The sequence below is a fragment of the Phalaenopsis equestris genome, unplaced genomic scaffold, assembly GCF_001263595.1.
Source record: "Phalaenopsis equestris unplaced genomic scaffold, ASM126359v1 Scaffold000002, whole genome shotgun sequence".
Classification (NCBI taxonomy): domain Eukaryota; kingdom Viridiplantae; phylum Streptophyta; class Magnoliopsida; order Asparagales; family Orchidaceae; genus Phalaenopsis; species Phalaenopsis equestris.
The window spans coordinates 53,280,524-53,303,656 of NW_018164444.1; the positions used below are offsets into that span (position 1 = coordinate 53,280,524).

The window sequence follows — 23,133 nt, forward strand, 5'->3', positions numbered from 1 at the left end:
GATATATATGTTTTTATGTATGTATGTATATATATATATATATATATATATATATATAATTTCAATTGAGAAGTCAAAAAAATACAACTGATAGGCTTCATTAAAACAATAATGCCTTTATAAAATCGGTCCGAATGGACCAACTCCCATACGCAAAACTGAGAGCGACACCTTTTGTCCCAATCAAAGTATAAAGCGCCAATCAAAGAAGAAATATCTAATTTTTCCTCTTAGAAAGAAGAAAGCTGTGAAATTTATTGATTCCTTTCAATAAATACAATGCCGTAGCGTCCTTTGGCTGTACCCTCGAATAAAGTAGAGATTTTTATGCTGCACCGAACGCTGCCAACCACATCATCTTCAGCCACATTATATAAATTATCATCACATCATATAATATATGTAAAATTATACCAAAAATAACAATATCTTCAATGGCTTCTCCAAAACCAGATTTTTATTCCTCCTAATTTGAAATTCATTATGATCTTGTGTTATAATCATGCCTTGAAAAAATATTTTGGGGTGCATTTACATTTATATCACACGAATCTTATGTATTTACATATCTGCTTCCTATATTTTCACATATACTTTCAAAAAAATTTAAGTTTTTAATAATATTTTTATAACTGAAATAAACATTTTTATGCACATGTTTAAGTTACTATTAATGAAGGGTTATAATTATAAATATGGAAGTTTAAATGTTATGTATGTAATTACATAAAAATTGCGGGGTATGTGTATTATTTTCCCTAATTTTTAGTATTATATGTCATAAATGAGAGGGTCGAGGATTAATATTTTGGAAAGATAGTTCGAAATTTAAGTTTGTAAAAGTTGGAAGGCAATATAAAGAATGGACATGAAAAGAACGGGGTCCGGCCTCTTTCTAGAGCGGCCCAACTGAATTCGATCAAAAGTAGGCTTGACATGGAAATCGCATGTGGGCTAAACCAAGCTTATAGGCTTGTTAATCTGAATTTTATTAAAACCTAAAGTAACCATTACAGCATACAAATTATATACAACTATATAATTGCAAAGTAAAACTGAATAACCGAATAGAAGAAGCTTAGTTAGGGACGTTATTAGTCCCCCGCGAACTAATAATATTTGGTAGTGATATTGTTAGTTTGTCACGAAGAGTGCAGGATCGATAAGAGAAAAGTGGCTTAGTGAGGATATTAGCTACTTGCTATTCTGAAGAAAGATATTGAAGTGTAATTGCAAGAGATTGGACGCGGTCCCTAACAAAATGGTAGTCGATCTCAATATGCTTCATGAGAGCATGAAAAATAGGATTTTGAGCGAGGGTCATGGCTGATTGATTATCACAAAAAGTGGTAGTAGGAATGGAGGTAGTAATTTGAAAGTCCTGGAGAGTTTGCAGAGCCACATAACATCAGCGATAGCGGAAGATATAGCTCTGTACTCAGCTTCGGTGGAGGATCGAGTAGTCGTTGGTTGCTTCTTAATAGTTCAGGAGAAGAGGTTGGGACCGATGAAAATACAATAGTCGGTGATGGAGCGTCATTCGGTGACATCACTAGCCCAACTTGCATTAACATATGTATGAAGAGTAAGACAACTAGCTTGAAAGGGAAGTCAAAAAACATCATTGTCATAAACACCGCGGACAAGCCGCTTAAGTTGTTGATAATGCTGAGAGAGGGAATTAACAATCACCATAATATTAGGTCGTGTTAATGTAAGATAGTAAAGGGATCTGACAAGTTGCCAAAACAGAGTTGGGTTAGTGAAGGGGACCGAGAGATCTTGTGCCGAATTCGAGGGAAGAGCTTGCAGAGTGGAAATTGATTTGCAAGTTGACGCACAAGCGCGCTGAAGCATATCTTGTACATAAACTCTTCGACTAAGGTGATAACAGTATGGAGTATAAGCAATATTGATCCCAAGAAAGGTAGATATAAAATCCAAAAATTTCATTGAGAAATGTTGATGTAATTCATGATAAAGTTTCTATATAAGAGCAATGTCATTCCTGATTGGCAGAATATCATCAAAGTATAGTAGGAGGTAGAGTATATAGGTCATGGTTTTGTAAATATAGAGAGACGGGTCGACATTGCTAAGAGTGAACCCGAAGTTTAAATGATGAGTAGTGAATGTAGCATTCCAATGCCTAGGAGCCTGCTTAAGGCCATAGATTGATTTTTGAAGAAGACATACATAATGGATGAGTAGAATCCTTATAGCCCGTTTGTTGATGCATATAAACCGTGTCTTAAAAATGGCCATGAAGGAAAGAACTAGAGGTATCCATTTGAAAGACCTTCCAATTACGAAGGGAAAGGATAGAAAGAAGTCAGATAGGGGGTATCTTGGCGTCTGGACAAGTTTTTTTTCTTCTGAAGAAGAATAATAACTTCAACTATACAAGAAAATATTATGTTTGAACATCGTATGTCCGAACAATGACCTGTGTGTACAGTGCAATTTGATCCACACCGGCCTCTAGACATCTAGAAGACATTAGTAAACTTTTCTCTAATTACAAGAAAAAAAATATTATGTTCAAACATTGTTATAGCATATCAATTGCGCTTTGTCGACAAAGCACAAATTGATATCATAATATTTTAAGAAAATATTAAATTTATCTTAAGATAAATTCAATCTATATATACTCATTTAAAATCTATCTTATGTTTATTTTGAAAAATCAATAAATTTGATATAAATATGATTATAAATTTGATCATAACATCTTAAATATTATTTTTTTATATATTTTTCTTACATCTGAAAAATTTTTATTACATTTAAAAAGTGTTTTGACTTTTATTTTTTACATAATAATAATAATAATAATAATAATAGGAGAGTACAAATTAGTCAGATTAATGGCAAACCACAGCCTTTCCCGGCAGCGCAAGCAGATTTGCCCACAGAATGGCGTATGCTCCAGCCAATAGGATTAGCAAGTAATCCCAAAATAATTACAAAAAAATAATAAAAAAAATATATCTTTTTTATATGTGCTAAAATATGATCTAGCCCCACATGATGACCTTTATAGAAGAAATAAAAATGATAGAAAAGGGCATATTACACACATATATATATATATAGCATCTCAAATATTGATATTTATAAATATGGCACTCTTTCATCCATTTTTTTATATTCTCGCTCAAATATCAAAATTCATGATAAAAGCTCAACCAATATTTTTCTTTTTTTTGTTAAAGTTTCAATATTTTTATAGTGACACGTGTAAATACATTGATTCGGTAGTCCAAAAATATCACATGAGTGCTAAATTTTCTAAATAATAATGTTTCGGGTGCAGTGAGCCGTTTATTTTGATATGAACTTAAAAGCTTGTTGAACTCTATTTTTTAAGGCATCCATAGTCTAAACTTTAATGAAAATAACACAATGATGTTAGGAATGTTAGTTGAAAGGTATTAAAATCAAGTATTTAGAAGAATAATTCACAATTTTCAATATCATTAAAGGTACCAAATCATCTCCGATCTTACATGCTTATAGTCAAAATGATCATTAATATAAGACAAATTCTATGACACTAAAATTACTTATTTAATATATCATTAAAGCATTGAAATGCTTGCGAAATAATGGGTGATTATGTAGATAAACACCGATCATTTAATTGAAAACTTTTTATTCAATGCAAATAAAGGCAGAATTCTCCTCTCAAAAACAAACAAATAAATAAATCAATCAATCCCCTTTTTCAAATGTAGACACTATCTTCATTAATAATATCTATGTTCATCATTTTTATTCATCATCTTTATCAACATCAATGTCTGTTGGGGCTAACAATGGCAATGGCTATTAAGCTAACACTCACTTTATGGTGATCGGACTCCACTCCTACATTAAGAAAAAAAGAAACAAAACAAAACAAATTACTACTAGTCTTTTTGCTAATCCACACCTCAAGGCTCCAAATACTTTTATAATGGAAGTCATATCCATAGTTTTTTATCATTGCCTTCTCCAACAATTGGGAAGGCATCTCTAACTCACATTAGTGAAATCATTTCAAATAAGTCGAGCATCATGGTTTGCTTTCCTCCCAAATTTTATACATGAAATCCTCATGCTCCACCAAAGTTGTTATTTATGTCTGTGTGTGCGGTTTTATGAAATATTTAAACTATAAATTCTCTCCCCCTTGAAGGGAAATTATTATAGCTTATAATTTAACAACATATTCTTCTCACACTACCCCTTGAAGGCTTTCTCAAAAGAGGACGTTTTCTGGACAACCAACTCTTGAGAAAAATAATATTATCTTGAATGAAAATATGGCATATATATGAAGCTTAACCAAAGTGCTCTAAATATTTGTTTACGTCTCATATTCTTATCTTTTACTTTCGTTAGCTCTGCTTAGTAGTCTCTTCTTGCCTTATTGAATATCCAATAAGTATTGCACACTTCACTCTGTTTCACAAACCATTAATGCACGCACTCTCTATTATCACATCAACTTAACTAATTGTTTCATCATCTCGATCTACATTTAAGCTTGTTTAACCAACTTTGATAAACTAGAGCCAAGCCATGTTATTGCTCACAATTGATGGTGGTGGTGCTATGTCCATGGTGCAATAGTTATCATTAACAACTAACTCTTCCATTAATACATGAATTACATCATATTGAAAACACTTTATCAAATTAGTTTCAAAGACTAATTTGATCAAAATTTATGCCCGACAAATTATCAAAAAGTACTCCAAATTTATGCTGAAACCATACTATTTATATATTTTATAAGAAACATTTTCTTAATATCAATTTGTGAAATAAAGCGTTATAGAAGTCATGATAACTTCATCTTATAACCACCAAATGAGAATGTTAAGAATGATAATTCACATTACATATTAAGATCACTATCCTCTAAAAAGCAAAAAAAATCTTGAGAAATAGCAAGTTATTGATGGATTAAGTTCTTGCGTTTATGAATGCTATTATTTTCATGAATGCATCTAGAATTCCAAGAAATTAATCTCAAATTCTGAAGAAAGACATTGGGAGAGATAAGAAGTGTTTGCAAATGGAGGTTGTAGGGGAAATTAGAGAGTTATTAAGAATCTTATCGGATACACGCAGCCATGGTATCAGACACATGGAGGATCAACGTGTCCCTCTTATCCAAAACTAAAACAACTTAGACATAAATATCCATACCTCAACAGAAACCTTCCTCCTTCATTTTCTTCAACTTTCTTCTTCTAGATCTAACTCTTCACTACAGAACCTGAGATAAAGGGGCACAAAATGCTTGCGATTTTCCACAAAACCCTCGCCCAACCACCTGTAGAGCTCAACAGCCCCTCCTCACATGGCGGCATCAAGAAATCAGCGAAGGAACCGCAGGAAATCCTTCGCGACTTCAATTTTTCCCACCCCAACTCCTTTTTCTCCACCAGCTTCAGCGGCGGGGCCTTCCTCGCCTCTACCGGGGCTGATCCCGGTCGGCCACCCTTCAATCAAAGGTAAATCGACGTATATTCAGGGATCGATCTAATTTGTTATCGGAGAGTGGTTCTGAGGGGATCTATTTCATGAATTTGGTTGCAGGTTGTTCTGCAGCTTAGATGATTTATACTGCATTTTCGTGGGGAGATTGAACAATCTGAGCTCCCTGATAAGACAATACGGCCTCAGCGGGAAATCCTCCGATGAGGCCGTTCTCGCAATCGAAGCCTACCGGACTCTCCGCGACCGCGGACCTTACCCGGCCGATCAAGTCGTGAAAGATCTGATCGGTTCCTTCGCCTTCGTTATCTTCGATAACAGAGCTGGATCCGTCTTTGCAGCTCTAGTACTAACTCCCCTTCTTTTTTCTTTTTTCTCTCTTCTACTCCTAAATCAGGATGAGATAATGGATTCTTTATGGTTCTGCAGAGCGAGGATGGGGAAATACCTCTGTATTGGGGCATAGCGGCGGAAGGATCGGTGGTCATCTCCGACGATGTGGAGGCGGTTAAGAGCGGCTGCGGAAAGTCCTTCGCTCCATTTCCTCCAGGTTAGGCGGTATCGGTTTGTGCTGCTGCGTGGCAGGGTAGCTGTTTGTTGAAATGCTTGTCTGTGAATGTTTCAGGGTGTATGTTTCATAGCAAGGGCGGGTTGAAGAGCTTCGAGCGGCCGATGAACAAGATGAAGGCGATGCCTAGGGTTGACAGCGAAGGGGCGTTGTGCGGAGCCTTTTTCAAGGTTGATTCCTGCGCTAAAATCAGTTCCATGCCTAGGGTTGGAAGTGCAGCTAATTGGAGTTTTGGGGAAGAGAAGCTTTGATCTCTTCCCTGTTCGGATCTATTGTCATGTTATTTTGATGTAAATTACTCTTATTGTTACTTTCAACGAATCAGAATATATTTCTGAAATGTAATTATTTGCTGATCAAATTTGCCCTTCTTTTTTCAGGATTTGTTTTGGGGTTAAATTAACCTTCTTTATTTATTAGTAGCGTTATGTTAATTTCATTTTTAGTGTTGGATATGTAAATAAATAAGAATTGTGTCGTATGTAATTTTTATGAAGTTACCATTACTACATTCTATCAAACCCAATAAAAAATAAAATAAAATAAAATGTTGAAAGTGGGTCTCACCGAAGCAGTGATCTACGATGAAAACATGCATCTCCACTAAAAATTATCCAATTTTCAAAGCTACTCAATAATTCCTAGGCAATACCTCAACCGTTACTAGCTAGTACACTTTTCAAATAGACTTGGTCAAAATTACAAAAAATAATTCTAACAGGTAGCTAATCAATTATTAATAATGCAGTTAATATAGTAGGTCTTCTACATTTCTAAAGAGAGCAAGTGTATTAATTTACACATCAAACACCTAAAATTTTACATTTACATGACAATAAATGCTACTTTTGATGTGGTGTTAAAAATATTAAGTGCTAGGTAAATATTGAAGTATAGGTGTTAGATATTTAAAGATACATAAGAATTGTGTGATAAGTATGTAAATCCCCACCAAAAGAGAATTTTATAATGTTAGAATAATAAGAATCCTCCTACCTTACCTACCTACCTACCTACCTACCTACCAATAGCAGATACCACAATGATAAAATTATAATCATCTTAAAAATAAATGAATCAACATTAAATTCTTAAATCACAAAATCAAACACTAATCTCTACAAAGATCTACTCTAAACTAAGAAATGAAGGCATCTTGCCTATTCAATATCCTTCTAGATTCTAGGTCAAATTAATATATATATATATATATATATACAACATTACAGAAGGCTATGCCTATCCTCTAGAACAATCTGTCCGTATAAAATTTATGTGAAAATGAAGATAGAAGTTACAAAACTAAACAACACGGACCCATGTCCCACCACACATAGGGCAACCGTAAGCCCAGCGACTAATCCACCATGCTTCCCGTTCGTTATCTGGAGGGGGAGAGCCAGGCTGAGAAAATGCGCAAGTCTGCCGCAAACATCTGACGCACTGCATTTTCACAAAACAACAAATGCTTTGCTAAACAAAATGAAATAACTAAAACATTTCCAAGATTAACTCGAGCAATTAGTTATTCAGTCTCATTCCTAACATTTTAGTTACATCCCATAGCTTATAATTACATTACTTAACAATGATAAAATAAAAGGGCATTTATATGCATACCACCCAATTCCGATGTATTTACATATCTAACATCTAAATTTTATTATTATTATTATTATAATTATTATTATTTATTTAAAACACTCAAATCTTTCGTATCACATAAAAGTAGCACCATTTTATTTTTAAAAAAACTAAAATACATATTTTCATGCATAAAAAAAGATGTTAGATATATAAATAATACAGGTATTGAGTGATATGCAATTAAATCTTCCCTAAATTTAAGGTGTTATAGGCAGCTCTAGTGAAAGTGAATAAATAGACATTAGATGAGGAGGCGAACCTTGTACCAAACACCCTCAAGTCCTGTCTTCCATGTAGCAGTAACGACATCCCTACGAGATCCCATTATACCAAGACAAGCTCCCAATCCGACCGATGTTTTCAGACCAAAAGCTGCATCTCGCTCCGACATTCTCCGTTTCCTCGGCCAGAGGCACTGGCTTCCAGAAAAGTCATCGTTGTTCTCGGCTAATTTAGTTGCACAAGGATCTGAACCAGCGAGCTTCGACTTGGCAGCGTAATCCAAAGGACCAGCATCTCCAGGATCTGACCATGGTCCGCCAAACATGTTGCGTCTATGCCACTCTTCTGCTGGGGGGTGTAGCTCCAACTCACGAAGTAAAAGACCCGCAGCATCAGCACCTCTAGGCCGAGGCATATTCTGCACATAGAAAGCATATTAAAATCAAAGACCAAAGAGCCGATTTTCTTTACAATTCTAACATCTAAATTTTGAATTTTATATTTGTAAAATTCAAATCTTTCATATCACATCAAAAGTACCACTACCATTAACTTCTAAAAAGTGAAAAACACCCTTCCCTGCATGGGTAGGGAGGAACAATAAAAAATAAAATATGAAGTGTTTAGATATGTAAATAAATAGAAATTTTGTGATATGTATGCTAATCTTCCTTTTAAAAAATAAATATTAATACCGAAAATCTAACAAAATGTCCATGAGGGTGCTGTATAATGAAAGATCAATGTGTAGGACAAGATGGTGACAAAAGGGCCTCTGGAATGCCAAAATTTATGAAAGATTGGGACACAACAGAATCACCAGAGTATTAAATTAACACTAAATTGCAAAAGGACGCAAAAAACATGCAAAAATAATTTAGCACAAACCTGCATGTGGGGTCCTAGAGATGCTTCGACCACCTCAGGTAGCACAGTATAATTCCCATCAATGTAGTGCAACCGTATATTTATATTGCTCGACCCAACTTGCGACGTGGGCAACGGGTGCTGCAGTGGAGCTGTTCTTCTGCAAAGATCTACCAGTATGAGGAAAAGTACCTTCACCTGCATTAAAAGAAACTTTTCTCGTCATAGTTTTGTTTAACAGATACAAATAAAAGAAAGAACTCCTTAGATTGCTCAAACATTTAATGGAACTTTAATCACCTTTTCGAGAACACATACTGCCATAGCTAGTAATAGTCAAAACTCCTCAAGGAGAAAATCATCACGACATTGACACCAAACCATTGTTTTAAAAGGCTCTTGAGGCTTACGCCTCCAAGCGTGCCTCAAACTAAGGTGCAAAAAAAAACCTAGAGGCATGCACCTTTTTTGTCGAATGCACACGCCTCAAGGCTTCATGCCTCGAGACGTTTGAGGCAACAACTTGATTAAGTTATGCAAAACAAATAAATTATATTATTTAATTAATATATATTACATTATATTATATCATATTATATTTAATATATTTGATAAAATAAAGAAATAATTTGAGCATGATTACATGATTATAATATTAATATTTTCTTTTATTTTAAATAATATAGGATATTAGATTAATTAATAGTGAGAAAAAATTGTGGTGAATGAAGAATATTTTGAAGTTGCAAACGAGACAATTAGATGATAATAAATACGATAATTTTTTTGAAAATGATCAACTAAGAATGAGGTCATTATGAATTTGAACCTCATAGAATATTTAAATTTTAAGTGAATATTTACCCAGAATCACAGTTCAAACTTTTATTTTATATCAATATTTAAGATTAAAATTTATGATTCACGTCTTATGATAATAAGTTATATCAACAGATCAATATTTTTCCATACTTTTGAATTATTTTTAATTTTATGAGTTTTTTATTTTTTATTTCCTGAGGCCAAGGCCTCAATCCGGCTCGAGGCCTACACCTTGCCTCGCTAAGGCAAAACGTCTCAGCTCCCATTTTACCTTTTTAAACTTTGCATCAAACACAATCATACATAGGCTTTATTTAAATCATATCACACCTACATATGTATAAACCCCTTATGTAAGCATTCAAATTCACAATAGATGGATCATCTACATCCTTATTTAATAAAGCATATTCCTCTTGGCTCACCTCATAACAAAGGTAGATCGTCATACCAATTTTTGTATTACCTCGCCTCGTTATATAATAACTCAAGAACAATGCTTTCTCAAATCTTTTAACTCTTAACACATGAACATCTTATTCATATTCATCGGCAGCATCAGTGAAAAAGTCAATTGAATCTTAGAAAAAAAAGAGAGTAATAGCTCAAGAAAATAAAAACAATGGTGTATGATTAAAATTTCATATTTTGATTGTAATAATGCACTCTAAGCATAGTATTGGTGAGCCATACAATGGAATTACTTATGTCGCTCAAGGGCACTTGGATGCTCAATTCGAGGAGCTTCACCGTTGACTAACTCCCATCATAAAAAAAAAAATCAAGGCTACCGTCAAGTACCAACCTACTACTGTGCAAAGAGCTCATAATTGAATGTATTCCTAATCCATCTCCTCATTCGAGTAGAACCATGCCCGACTCTTTGTTCTCCCTAAAATTTCTAAGCTACTCAATCAAAGATGAATAAGCGAACAACTAAATTGACAGGCCACTTGAGCACATTTGAGAAAGCTCGGTCACTATACATCTCAAATGCTAATAAGAGCTGGATATTTTCCAACACCTTAAAGACTTTCATGAAGGTCAACCAATAATTTGCCCTTCGCGAGTAGATACTCATTCTAGGAGTTCTCTTATTCATTCCTGGCATAATTCTGTGTCAAAAAACCATCGAGGATCTCTTGGTCTCTAGTTTGTATTATATAGAAGAGTTTAAAAAACTATATGAATGTTTAAGAAGGCCTCTCACAGGTTCATGGATGATGATAACTACCTCACCAAGAGTGCCATCATCATAGGCCAGGCTAGAAAATTTCAAGAAATCAGGGCAAGGAGTTTTCCAAACAAAGGATCAACTCCAAAAAAGCTACTAAGCGTAGCAGATCATTTTGCATAAGAGTTTAAATCCCCACAAATTTCTCTAAAAATAACAGAATAATCATAACAGTAGCAGCAACAAAATTTTTAATGGTCAATAAAACAGAGAGAGAGAGAGAGAGAGAGAGAGAGAGAGAGAGAGAGAGAGAGAGAGAGAGAGAGAGAGAGAGAGAGAGAGAGAGAGAGAGAGAGAGAGAGAGAGAGAGAGAGAGAGCCAACATCAACAAAAAAAGCCAAGCCAGCAAACATGTTGATCCTGCTGCCCAATCATCGCGGAGGCAATCCAAAAGTAGTATATCTTATAGAAAGCACCGGAGAGTCAACAGAGACTTGAGACAGATCCATGTTCAAACTCTAACACAATAACCACAGTCATGACACTAAAATCGCAGAGTTTTCAAAATTATGCTATAGAACTAATAAATGAGCCTCCTAAAGGAATATCTTATCGATTGTTGTGTAACTTGCAGTATGTAGCAAACTCAGAAGCATTGATATGGACACAGGGACAAGGACACCATTCGACACAGACATGGAACACATCCATTTTTTAAAAATATAGAATACACACACACCTTTGACACATACTATGATATATATAATACCGTGCAAGAGAATAGATGTGCATTGAACTTTAGATTTTATGCTAATACAAGTCTGTGCCGTGATTTACTGTAGATAAATCAAAACAACCACGAGGAAAAATATGAACGGCATATTGAAGGGGAACTACAATTCTAATTCAAATTTTTTATACTTTCGTAAATTGAACAACAATATTAGAAATTAGCCTCAATAGCATATTGTTCAGCAATCTACTAAGAAGACAGCGACTAATTACCTCTTCTGATGTATATCCCTGTCCAGCATTTCCAGAGCCTAGCCGTATAGACTTGCCTTGGTTACCTTCTTCGAGACCTTTGGCTCCAGCAACCAATTGTCCCGTGCGAGCCTGCCCATCTTCTATTTTGGAAACAGCACTGATAGCAAGTTTAGTGGTAGTGTGCCTTCGCCGAAAGATAAGGGAAAATAGAAGCAACTGACATAGTCGGTGAAGAAAATGACAATCCCCAATAAGCCTAACAGCAGGTGTTCCAGGAAATGTTCCGGTATTTATACTAATTGGCATAAAGGAAGAAGGGCCACTGATTGGGTTTGGTGTGGTTGTTGATGATCCTCCATCAGCAGTGTTGCTGATCTTAGCAATGGCACCTTGCACCCATGCTTGCATCTGAGAGTTACCACTTGTGGTAGTAGTTCCACTCTGACTACCTATACTATATGAGAGCAGCTCCGTCAGAGAATTAGTATTAGAAGAAAGCAAACAAGAGAGAAGGAAAAGATTAGTAAATGTCGAAGGAGTTGTCACAACATATGCACTATTGGAAAATGTATAAACACAAAGGGATGGACAAAAGCATCTTGAGACATTTACAAACAAATATTTTGTACAAAAAATACACATACACACACACACACATATTGCATATAACTGAGGTCCACAAGGGCCCACCCACAGTTTAGAAAACTGTGGATCTGCTGTTATATTTGAGAAGGAGAAATTATTCTTCTTTAATTATCCAATATTGTATTTTTTATTTATTTCCTTTTCATCATGATGAATTGAATTTACCATAAATTGTATGAGGGTTAGTTCATGATATATATATTTGTTATTTGCTTAATGAAAAAATTAGAAATTTCCTCTAAGAAAATTCATCCTAAATTCCGAACGATATCAGAGCAATTAAACACACCCTGGCTCTTCTTTCAATTCTATAGCCACTCCAACAAACGAAATCTTCCCCGCAACCGTTGAAATTCCTTCCACTAGCCTGCAAGCCTCTGTTGTTGTTGTCGACCTCTCCTTTCCTCGTGCTCTCCTTACCGCTACAGTGCCCAAAGACCTCTGTTACTGGATAGCTCTTTTCCTTGATCGCTGGATCACCCGACCTTCAATGACGGAAATCCTAGAGACCTTTCCAAGCACTATTACTTTGCAAGTCCTTCCCTGGAAGCACGATTCCTTCAAGGTTCCTTCTTTGCAGGCCTCACTCAGTTGAAAGGCGCGGCAGAAGAGACCTTCCTGGTAGGTGTGAGTCTATCCCTGCACTCACTTTTCTGGTAGACTTTCTCTCTTTAGAGAGAGAAAATATCATACCTTTGCCAACATCTCATTTGCGTAGTTGTTGTGCAGAAATCATGTGTCGTCAACAAATAATTTCTCTCTGGTGGAAATCCCTTGTGAAAATACAGTGTCAGTGACATTCTCTAGGGCGAAAAATCCTATGTTGATAAGAGTGGAAATCCAGTGTCAACCGAGACAGTTTCTCCCACCTTATCATAACAAGCAAAATACAGCATGAAAGCATTTCTTCCTCTTCAAAAATTACTTCTGCACATAAACTTGGGATGTTTAATTCTGCAGCATCTGAAATCTCTTCCTGCATCGCTAATCACAAACTATAGGACAATAATTTTCTCCAATAGCCTATATATGTGTTCATGGAGAATATTTAATTAATTTATAAATTAATTAAATATCCTATATAGATTTGGGCAAATTTTAAATACATTGTTTTGCGTAAAGTAGTGTCGTTGTCCACTGTAACTTTCCAAAGTCAACTGTCGCCAACAGCTACAATAACAGCGTCTGCATCCAAATCCAACAAACTTTTAAACTTATTGAAAGTGAACAAGAGAGTGAATTCCAAATACATTGAAATTTTACACTGCATTTATTTTTATTTCCAGTAAATGCTTAAATTTTTTAAATCTTCTGCAAAAGAATTGCAATACACTCCATTTGTTGGCAATCAAACAATCTCTAATGTCTCCATACATTTGTTGTAAGGAAAAGATAATCATCTCATCAAAGAAAATCCTGCAACAGAAATTAATGATTTTAAACATTGAACATAAACGATTGAGGATCACATAGTCATGTCATAGCTTGCCAACTCGATGGCCATGAAAATTGAAGAAAAAATTCCTCCTAAGCAAAACGACAAGAGAAATATGAGACATCACAAGGAAAACCTCTTCAAGTGTTGATAATGCCTTTGAATTGTTTGACATTGAAACTATATTAAATGACACACGTCATTGTGAGTTGAATGTTACTCAATACTTCAACACTCTCTTCAAATATTAGCTCTAACTATATATGTATAAACCATACAAATGGAGATGCCCACAAAATTCTGCCTTTTACAAAATAATTGTTGAATAAAGAAGAACCATGAAGTTTCTTCTAGGACTTAACAAGAAACTAGAAGAAGTCAGAGGAAAAATCATAAGACCAAACATCTTCCCTCAATTCATGAAGTATTTGTTGAAGTGTGAAAAGAAAAAAGCGGGAAGAACCAAATGATGACAAGCAGTCCCAATACAACAAATATTGACAACTTGGCTTTAGACACTCACAAATAATCACATAACAAAAAATTAAAGAGGAACAAGCTATGGTGTTAACATTGTAAAAAGCTTGGTCATCTAAAAGCTTGTAGATTAAAAGCCCAATAAAGTCAAAGGTGATGGGAAAAATCAAGAAAACAAGACATCAAAGAAAGACAAGTCTCATGTACATAGTCCTTTTAGCAAGGAACAATTTGAAACTCTCCAAAGACTTCTAGGACAACATTCAGAGCCTTCTACCAGTCTTCTAGCAGAGCATGGCAGTCTTTCATCTGTTGTCGCTTGTCTCAAAAGAAAGAATCACTCTAAAGTATTTGATCGCATGACAGGTGATATAACTGCTTTTCAGTCCTATTATTGCAAACACCATGTTACAGTTAGAACTACAGATGTCTCCCTCTCATCTGTGGAAGGAAGAGGAAGTGTGGAAACTCACAAAGGATCTTATTCTTCAATATGTTCTTTATGATCCTAAACTTAACTACAATTTATTATCCATTAGTAAACTTATGACATGAACTGTATTATTAAATTCTGCCCTAATTTATACGAATTTCAAATGGACTCAAGAAAAGTGATTAATAGTGATGACATGTATCATGGATTTTATTTGCGCACTAGAACTCCCAATTCAAAAAGATCATCCCACCATTCACAATCATTTGAGTCAAGTCTTGTATTTGAGTTTGTTTCTAATGAAACTCAAGTTATGTTATGTCCTTTTCGTCTCGGATATCCTAATTTATATTATAACGAAAAATCATATCCAGATTTGTTTATCAACAAAGAAAACCAAGTTTTTATTAGAGTGTAACATGCCAACATCCTAAACATACTCGTTAAGTGTATCCAATCCTGAAATACAAACCACCATATCCCTTCTCCATGATTTTATAAAGATATCTAAGGTCACTTATTGATGATCACTCCGGAACCACTTTGACTTTTCTCAAGAAGAAAAAAATTGAAACTACCATCATATCTGAAACCTTCCACAACATGATCCTCACCGAATTTTAGAGAAAAATTTAGATTCTCAAAAATCGATAATGTAAAGACTACTGAAACTCCATTCTAAATCCTAATCTATACAAAAATAACATCATTTATATAAGTTCTTGTGTTGATACACTCCAACAAAATTATGTGGTTGAGTGAATAGATATCTGCTTGAAGTGGCCCATTCAATTCTATTCATTAATAATGTACCTAAACACTTTTAGGGATGCAATTTTCACATCCACTTATCTCATAAATAGAATGCTCGACAGAGTTCTAAACTTTAATAAACCTCTCAACACTCATAAAATCCTACCTCATATTCAATCTTTCAACTCTAACTTACCACCAAAATTTTTTGGCTGCATCGCTTTTGTACATCTACATCAATCACATTAAACCAAACTTGACCTTAGGTCAATCAAATGCATCTTTGCGGACCATTCTTCAAACAGAAATGTCTATAAATGCTACTCTCCAGAAATACAAATTTTATAACTCTATGGATGTCACATTCTTCGAAAGCCACCCATATTATCACAAACCTAACATTTAGGAAGAGAGGTGGAGAGGAAATCAAATTTGGGGTACGATTCAAAAACTTCAAGCTCACTTCTCTCATATCCCTTGATGAAATCACTCTTATCCCACTATCACAAATCAACCTGAAAATGAACCTACTACTCTCCCACAACTCCCACTAAGAACCAAGAACGTGCACACCAAAAAAAAAAGACCTAGTGAGCATGTAAAGGACAAATATGCAAAATTAAGAATGCAAATCACAGAAATCAACTCCACACAGGCCAAGTATTCATACAGAGGTTGGGTCATTACATCATGAGCACCAAGAGGAAGGAGAAAAAAATGCACAAAACACCCAACAAACAAATTTGTGGCCTATGAAAAATTATCACCCTCTTAGAAATCTATGGTTTAAAACTCGGATAATGTGCATGTCTCAAATTAAATCCAAGAGATCTTATCTATTCTTGCTTAGAAAAAGAGTGTGGAAGAGAAGGATTTTTCCCTTGAAAAGAATGATACCTGAATAGAAAATTATCACTCATAGGACTGAGTAATAAAATGTAGGGTACAAATGGATATTCATTATTAAATACAAACCAGATGGGGGTATAGAAAAATTTAAGGCTAAAATTGTAACATAAGAGTTCACTCAGTCCTATGAGATCGACTACCAAGAGACTTGCACTAGTGGCAAAACTCAACACATTAAGAGTATTATTGTCTTTGGTTATCAATGAAGACTGACCTTTATATCAGCTAGACATTGTAAATGCATTTCTTAATGAGAATCGTGAGGAAGAAGTGTATATAGAGAAACATTCGGAATTAAAGAACAACACAAATAATCAACTAGGGCACAAACTAAAGAAATTATTGTATGAGTTGAACAAATCTCCAAGTGCATGGTTTGAAAGATTCACCAAAACTATTCTTGTTAATGAGTACTATTACTGTCAGGCTGATACACTTTGTTTGGGAAATAAAATAAAAAATATATGACAGACATCCTTATTGTTTATCTTAAATGACATTATTTTTACAAGCAATAACGTAATAAACTTAAAGCAATCAAAAGAATAATGACTTCCGAGTTTTGGAACTTCCTGGAAATGGAAATAGCTAAATCAAATATATCATTGAATTATTAAAGTAGACAAGAACGTTGGGGTGGAAAGCAACAAATACCCTTGTGGATTCCAATCGACTAGCATCAAAAGGAGAGGATAACACCCTAGTTGAAAAAAAAGGAGATATCAAAGACTTGTGTGGAAACTTATTTATCCATCAAATAGAAGACATTATTTTTCTGTGGGTGTAGTGAGCCGACATATGAAAGATCCAAATGAAGATCAACTTAAAGCGGTCTTTCAAATCCCAAGATATCAAAAGATAACTCCAAGGCTTAGATTAATATTAAAAAAAATTGAAAACTATAATATTGAGAACTACACTGATGCTAATTGGGTAGAACTAATTGATAAAACATCTACCATCAGTTACCGATCATTTGATGGGTAATCTGGTTACTTAGAGAAGTAAAAAATGTATTATAGTTGCAATTAGTGCAAAATTTGAATATCGTGCCCTAACCCTAGGAATTTGTGAAGTGATGTGGCTAAAGAAATTACAAATAAAACTAACATGGAAAACAAAAACTTTATTTAGATGTTCGGAGAAAGTCAATCAACCAACCGTGTTTCAAAGTATCTAATACACTATGATCGAACCAAACATATAGAGATTGACAGACACTTCATCTCTGAGAATGTTAATAAAGGGATTATCCAGCTAAGTTATATCCCAACGCAGTATCAAATTGTTGAGATTCTTTATCAAGGCTCTTCCTCGATACTACTTTAGTGATCTCAGTTGCAAGTCTGAGATGTATAACATATAAAACCTAACTTGAAGAACAACATTGATATGCATATAACCAAAGACCCATGGCATAGTAAATCGTGGGTCTGTTGTTACATCTGAGAGGGAGAAATTATCCTCCCTTAATTATCTATTGTTGTGCATTTATTTTTTTTTCCTTTTCACCATGACGATTTACATTTCCCTCCTGTTGTATGAGGGTTAGTTTGAATTGTATATATATATTTGTTATTTGTTTGATGAGAAAATTATAGTTTTTTTCACTCAGAAAGTTAGTCTTAAATCCCACGCACGCGCACATTCACGCAATTATATCTATATATATAAATATATACACACATACATACATACATTTAGGGAAATTTACATACCTAATACACAATTCTTTATGTATTTACAAATCACACATCTAAACTATCATATTTACATGCAAAACACTAGCACTTTAAACCTATGCACGAAAATGTGTATTTCACTTTTAAAAATAATAAGTCATATTTTTTAGATGATATTAAAGATTTGAGTGCCATGTGTGTAAATATGAAAGGTTGGCAGTGAGAAACGTAAATACATTAGAATTGTGTGCTATGTATATGTTTATTGAAAATCTAACATAAATTTCTGAAAAAGCATGAATTCAAGAAAATTAGTTTTCATTGTATTACAACAATTCACAAACAAATAATTGCAACTAATGTACATAAAAATAACATAGGAAGCAAATTCTACTTGCATGACCACAACAAATCTGACGAAGACAAGATGTGCATCAAATTATATGATTGAAATCGATAAAATTGAGCTTGTGCAGAGAGATTATTTTATCCTCATGGAAGGAATGAAAGGAAAGTAGATGATTATACATATAAAAAGCATGTCATGTCTATCACACTCGTGGAGATCAATTCATCACACCCGTGGAGATCAATTCAGCTAGAATTAGTTGGGATGTAACCAATAATGATGTAATGAGATGAATTCATATATAAGATAAATGTGTGTATGTCTAGGAGTGTTGTGCGAACGAATTCATCTATGCACAATAGCACCAGTATGTAGAGGTATAAACATGCATCTATATATATAAATACCAGTGTTATCAAAGCGCAAAGCGTAATGCGATGTGCGAGATTTTACTTTGCTTCAAAGCGCAAAGCAAACCGACACTTTTATCAACCAAAGTACTAAAAGTTATATAAAACTACTAACGTATAAATAATTTTATTAACAATTATAAAATATAAAGTATAGCTTGAAAGTTGATATAAAATAGAAAAAAATATGGTACAATAAACAATTGAGGGTACACCAACAAATTAAAATTTCAAACTATATCTAGTAGTTTGTTAAAAACTTAAAAATTACCCCAAAAGAAACCCGCAAATCAGCCACAACACTTCAAAGGGCGCCTCAACGAAGCAAAGCAAACGTCGTGCACTTCTCTTTCCTCGTAAAGCGCGTTTTTAGAAACATGGATAAATACATATGATATACATTCAAATTGCAAAGCGTACTCGATATTCCCCACCCACATTTTTTCAAGTCATAACCATCACAATGACCTCCAATATATTGCATATTAAAAGCCGATGTAAATAAACTTGTTTACTTTTAAGTTGTTCGATTACATTTATGCTCCATTTGGCATAACATTAACATGATTTCTTGTCTCCTTGAATAACAAAAGCAGTTTTAGAATGTCTACTCTCACAACTATTAGCAACACTCTAACTTTAGAATGCTAAAAAACACTACTTCAGAAAGGTGATTTAGGGCTCATTTGGTTGAGATTTTGCTTTTATAAAAGCTTGTTTAAAAGGAGTTTAAAAAAAACAATTTTTTAAACTCACTATTATTACAGTTGAAAATAACGTTTGAGAAAACCACCTTGTGTGCTTGCTTAAGCAAAAAAATCATTTACTACATATTTGGCTCAACTATTTGCTGTAGCTTCTCATAAAAAAAAAGATAAATACCAATTTTTTAATAAATACAAATCTCGTTTATATTATTAAATTAACAATAAAAATTTTAAATCAATGCAAAAAATATAACAAATTTTAATTTTCAAATTAAAATACGCAAATTTATGAATTCATTCACGTATAAGTTCTTAGAAAACTTAACTCAGCAATTCAAAAAAAAAAAAAAAAAACTAAATACTTTATTTGCAGAACAAAATATTAAAAAAAAAACAAAAACTTACAGTTAGATATGCTTTTTAGCTTGCATTTAATTATATATGGTAAATCCAACCTCTACGTGCCTATTTCAACGAATCTAATATTTAAGGGAATAAAAGTAATTTCTCTCCCCATAAATACCATTCAGATACAAGATTATCCAAATTCCATTAGTAGTAAAAGGTAAATCTTCGTAATGAGCCACAAGCAAATTTGCGGTAGTTTTGGGGGCAAAGTGAACTTTTTCTTTACCAATCTGTGGCTACATTCGTGAGAGCCACCAGCGAATCACAATTGGGAAAGAGAAAGAAATGTGGTTCCCTTAAAAGTGACTTACCAGAAGTGTAACAGTTAAACTAAAATAAAAATTAATAAACGGGATTTTGTAAAATAGAAAACACGTACGGAATTGTTTCAAATGAGCCCTTGACTTCAAAGAAAAACACTTTTATGCATGTTAGTAAAGTATTTAAAAAATGAATAAAATAATTGCTTCAATTAATTATATATTAATAATATGTAAGGATAGGATATTATAATATAATTGTATGGAATTGATGGAGATAGAAGAAAACTCCACAACCATAACTTGTTTCTAGACAAGACTCGATTGGACACAAATAATTTCATACATCCAATCATAATGTAATAACAGATTTTAAAAAAATATATTATTATAAAATAACAATTCAAATAGGCACTAAGATAAGCACTTATCCGGGACTTGAGAGTCGGGATTGTGATTATATTGTGGTGCTATTGCGGTTCTTCCGGTGTTATTTATATGTTATTGTGGATTTATTCTGATGTTATTTTAGCGTTATTCTTGTGTTATTATTGTGTTATTATTGTGTTATTTAGGTGTTACTCATATTTTTGTGATGTTATTGCGGTGTTATTCTGATGTCATTAGAGCTGTAACGTTTCAGTTTTATTGGGGTGAGAATTTGGTGTTAGTGTTTGGGATTGGGTGTTATTATGATGTTATTGTGAAGTTATTTAGTTGTTATTCTTGCATTGTTGTGTTATTTATGTGTTATTCTCGTGTTATTCTAGTATTTTGTGGTGTTATTGCGGTACTATTTTGGTGTTATTGGAGCTGTAATGTTTTGGTTTTATTGGGAGGAAATTTGGTGTTATTACGGTTGGATTATGATGTTACTCTACTGTTTTTGTAGTGTTATTTAAGTGTAATTAGAGGCGTAATGTTCCAGTTTTATTGAGATGAGATTCTGATGTTATTGAGGTGGAATTGTGGTGTTATTATTTTTTTTTTGTGCCATTCTACTACTATTTTAATGTTTAGGTGTAATTGGAGCTTAATGTTTTGATTTTATTGAGGTATTTTTTAGTGTTATTGGGGTAATATTATGATGTTATTATGGTGAGATTGTGGTATTATTCTACTGATATTGTGGTATTATTGAAACAGTAACGTTTCATTTTAATTGGGGAGAATTTGGTGTTATTTCGATTGGATTGTAGTATTTTTCTGGTGTTATTGAGATAAAATTGTGGTATTATTCTAATATTATTTGGGTGTAATTAAAGATGTAATGCTTTGATTTTATTGAGGTGGAATTCTGATGTTATTGAGGTGGGATTGTCATATTATTGAGATGTGATTGTTGTGTTGTTTTAGTGTTTTTATGGTGTTATTTAAATGTAATTAGATGTTTAATATTCTGTTTTATTGAGGTGGGATTATAATGTTATTGATGTGAGATTGTGATGCTATTTTGGTTTTTTTGTGATGTTACTTTACTGTTATTCTAATTTTATTTAGGTGTTATTGAAACAATGTTTTGGTTTTACTGAGATGTTATTGGAATGCTATTGACACTATTATTTTGGTGTTATTCTGGTGGGATTGTGATGTTTGAGGTGTTATTTAGGTGTAATTGAAGTTGTAACATTTCAGTTTTCTTAAGGTGAGATTGTGGTGTTATTGAGGTGGGTAAGAGGTGTTATCTGATGTTTTCGTGGTGTTATTGTGGAATTATTGTGGTTTTTGTTGTAGCATTGTTGATGTGCTATTTAGGTGTAATTCTGTTGGTATTTTGTTAGTTTGTTGCTATTGTTATATTTTTTTTGTTTCATCAATGTTTTTAATATACTACAGTGGTGTCATTCTGGAAAATTGGTTATAACAAAATGTCTTATTTTGCATTATCTTCTTTTGTAGGTTTTTTTAACCCAAGAATGTTCAACTGTAGAAGTCGTCCATTTATCGTAAAGGATGCTTTCGATATGATCAGACATGCCCTATCTAAGGAAACCATGAATAATTTTAAGTATTGGGTCAGCTTCAATTTTTTAATCTGTCTCCGTATCCCCAAGACAATGTTCTGACACTACACATCTTGAATTGTTAAGATTTTGCATTGATGGTATTCAGAATGGGCGGGAAAGCGTTAAGACTAGACTCGGACCAAGTTGCCCTACTGATGAATATGTCTAACAGAGGAGAAGTTGTGCACTGGAATAAAGCTCCCGCGTGTGGTGTAAATGTCAAACAAGTAAAGAATGACCTAATGAAAATTTCATCTAGGGAGTATTTTATGCCCTTTGATGAATTATTTTAAAGTTATTGTAAACAAATTTATTTTCTCTCGAGCAATTTTAGTGTTGCCCAAAGGTGGAAATATACAGTCTCTCCTCCTTTAATTGGTCTGTTGCAATGTGTGATTTTCTCATTGATCAAGTAAATCCATTAAAATAAGGCAGAATCCGTCATTGGGATATATCAATGAATTTGTTTTTCTTCTAACGGTAAGTGTGTTGTATATACCTTCTAATTTATTTTAGATCAAAATAGAATGACTTATTTTTTACACAGCTACGGTTTTATGAGCACATATTTGTGGTCACTCCTACTGCACCCGAGGCCAGACCTCACATGTTAAGGTAGCCAACAAATGTAGGCTGAAACTTATCACAGATTCATCAAGATTTTAAGAGGCTCAACCATGTACAACTAAAGCATTTATCTCATTAGATAATGTTTTTCTTTTTTGCGGTGTATTATGATGTTATGGTGGTGTCATTTGTGTTTTTAGGTGGTATTGTAGTGTTATTTATGTGTTATTAGAACTGTAGTATTTATGTTTTATTGAGGTATTAGAGCTTTAATATTTTTGTTTTATTGAGGTGTTATTGTGGTTTTATTAT

At 33.6% G+C, this 23,133-nt stretch overlaps 2 protein-coding genes across 4 annotated transcripts in view; one reads left to right on the top strand and one right to left on the bottom strand.

The window, feature by feature from the left end:
• The first annotated feature begins 5,270 nt into the window (after positions 1-5,270).
• On the top strand, positions 5,271-6,422 carry LOC110029242 (stem-specific protein TSJT1). Its single transcript, XM_020731442.1, has 4 exons — positions 5,271-5,510; positions 5,596-5,839; positions 5,923-6,043; positions 6,119-6,422. The coding sequence occupies exons 1-4, from the start codon at positions 5,293-5,295 to the stop codon at positions 6,310-6,312; spliced, it is 777 nt and encodes a 258-aa protein (XP_020587101.1). The 5' UTR covers positions 5,271-5,292; the 3' UTR covers positions 6,313-6,422.
• Positions 6,423-7,298: 876 nt separating this feature from the next.
• Positions 7,299-23,133, bottom strand: part of LOC110023498 (mediator of RNA polymerase II transcription subunit 16) — an 80,452-nt gene continuing 64,617 nt past the window's right edge. For all 3 annotated transcript variants that reach the window (XM_020722963.1, XM_020722955.1, XM_020722971.1), the window contains 4 exons: positions 11,799-12,229; positions 8,819-8,995; positions 7,968-8,348; positions 7,299-7,504 (listed from right to left, as the gene is read on the bottom strand). In XM_020722963.1, coding sequence (XP_020578622.1) covers positions 7,364-7,504; positions 7,968-8,348; positions 8,819-8,995; positions 11,799-12,229 — 1,130 coding nt within the window. In that variant the 3' untranslated portion in view covers positions 7,299-7,363. The remainder of the gene's footprint in view (positions 7,505-7,967; positions 8,349-8,818; positions 8,996-11,798; positions 12,230-23,133) is intronic.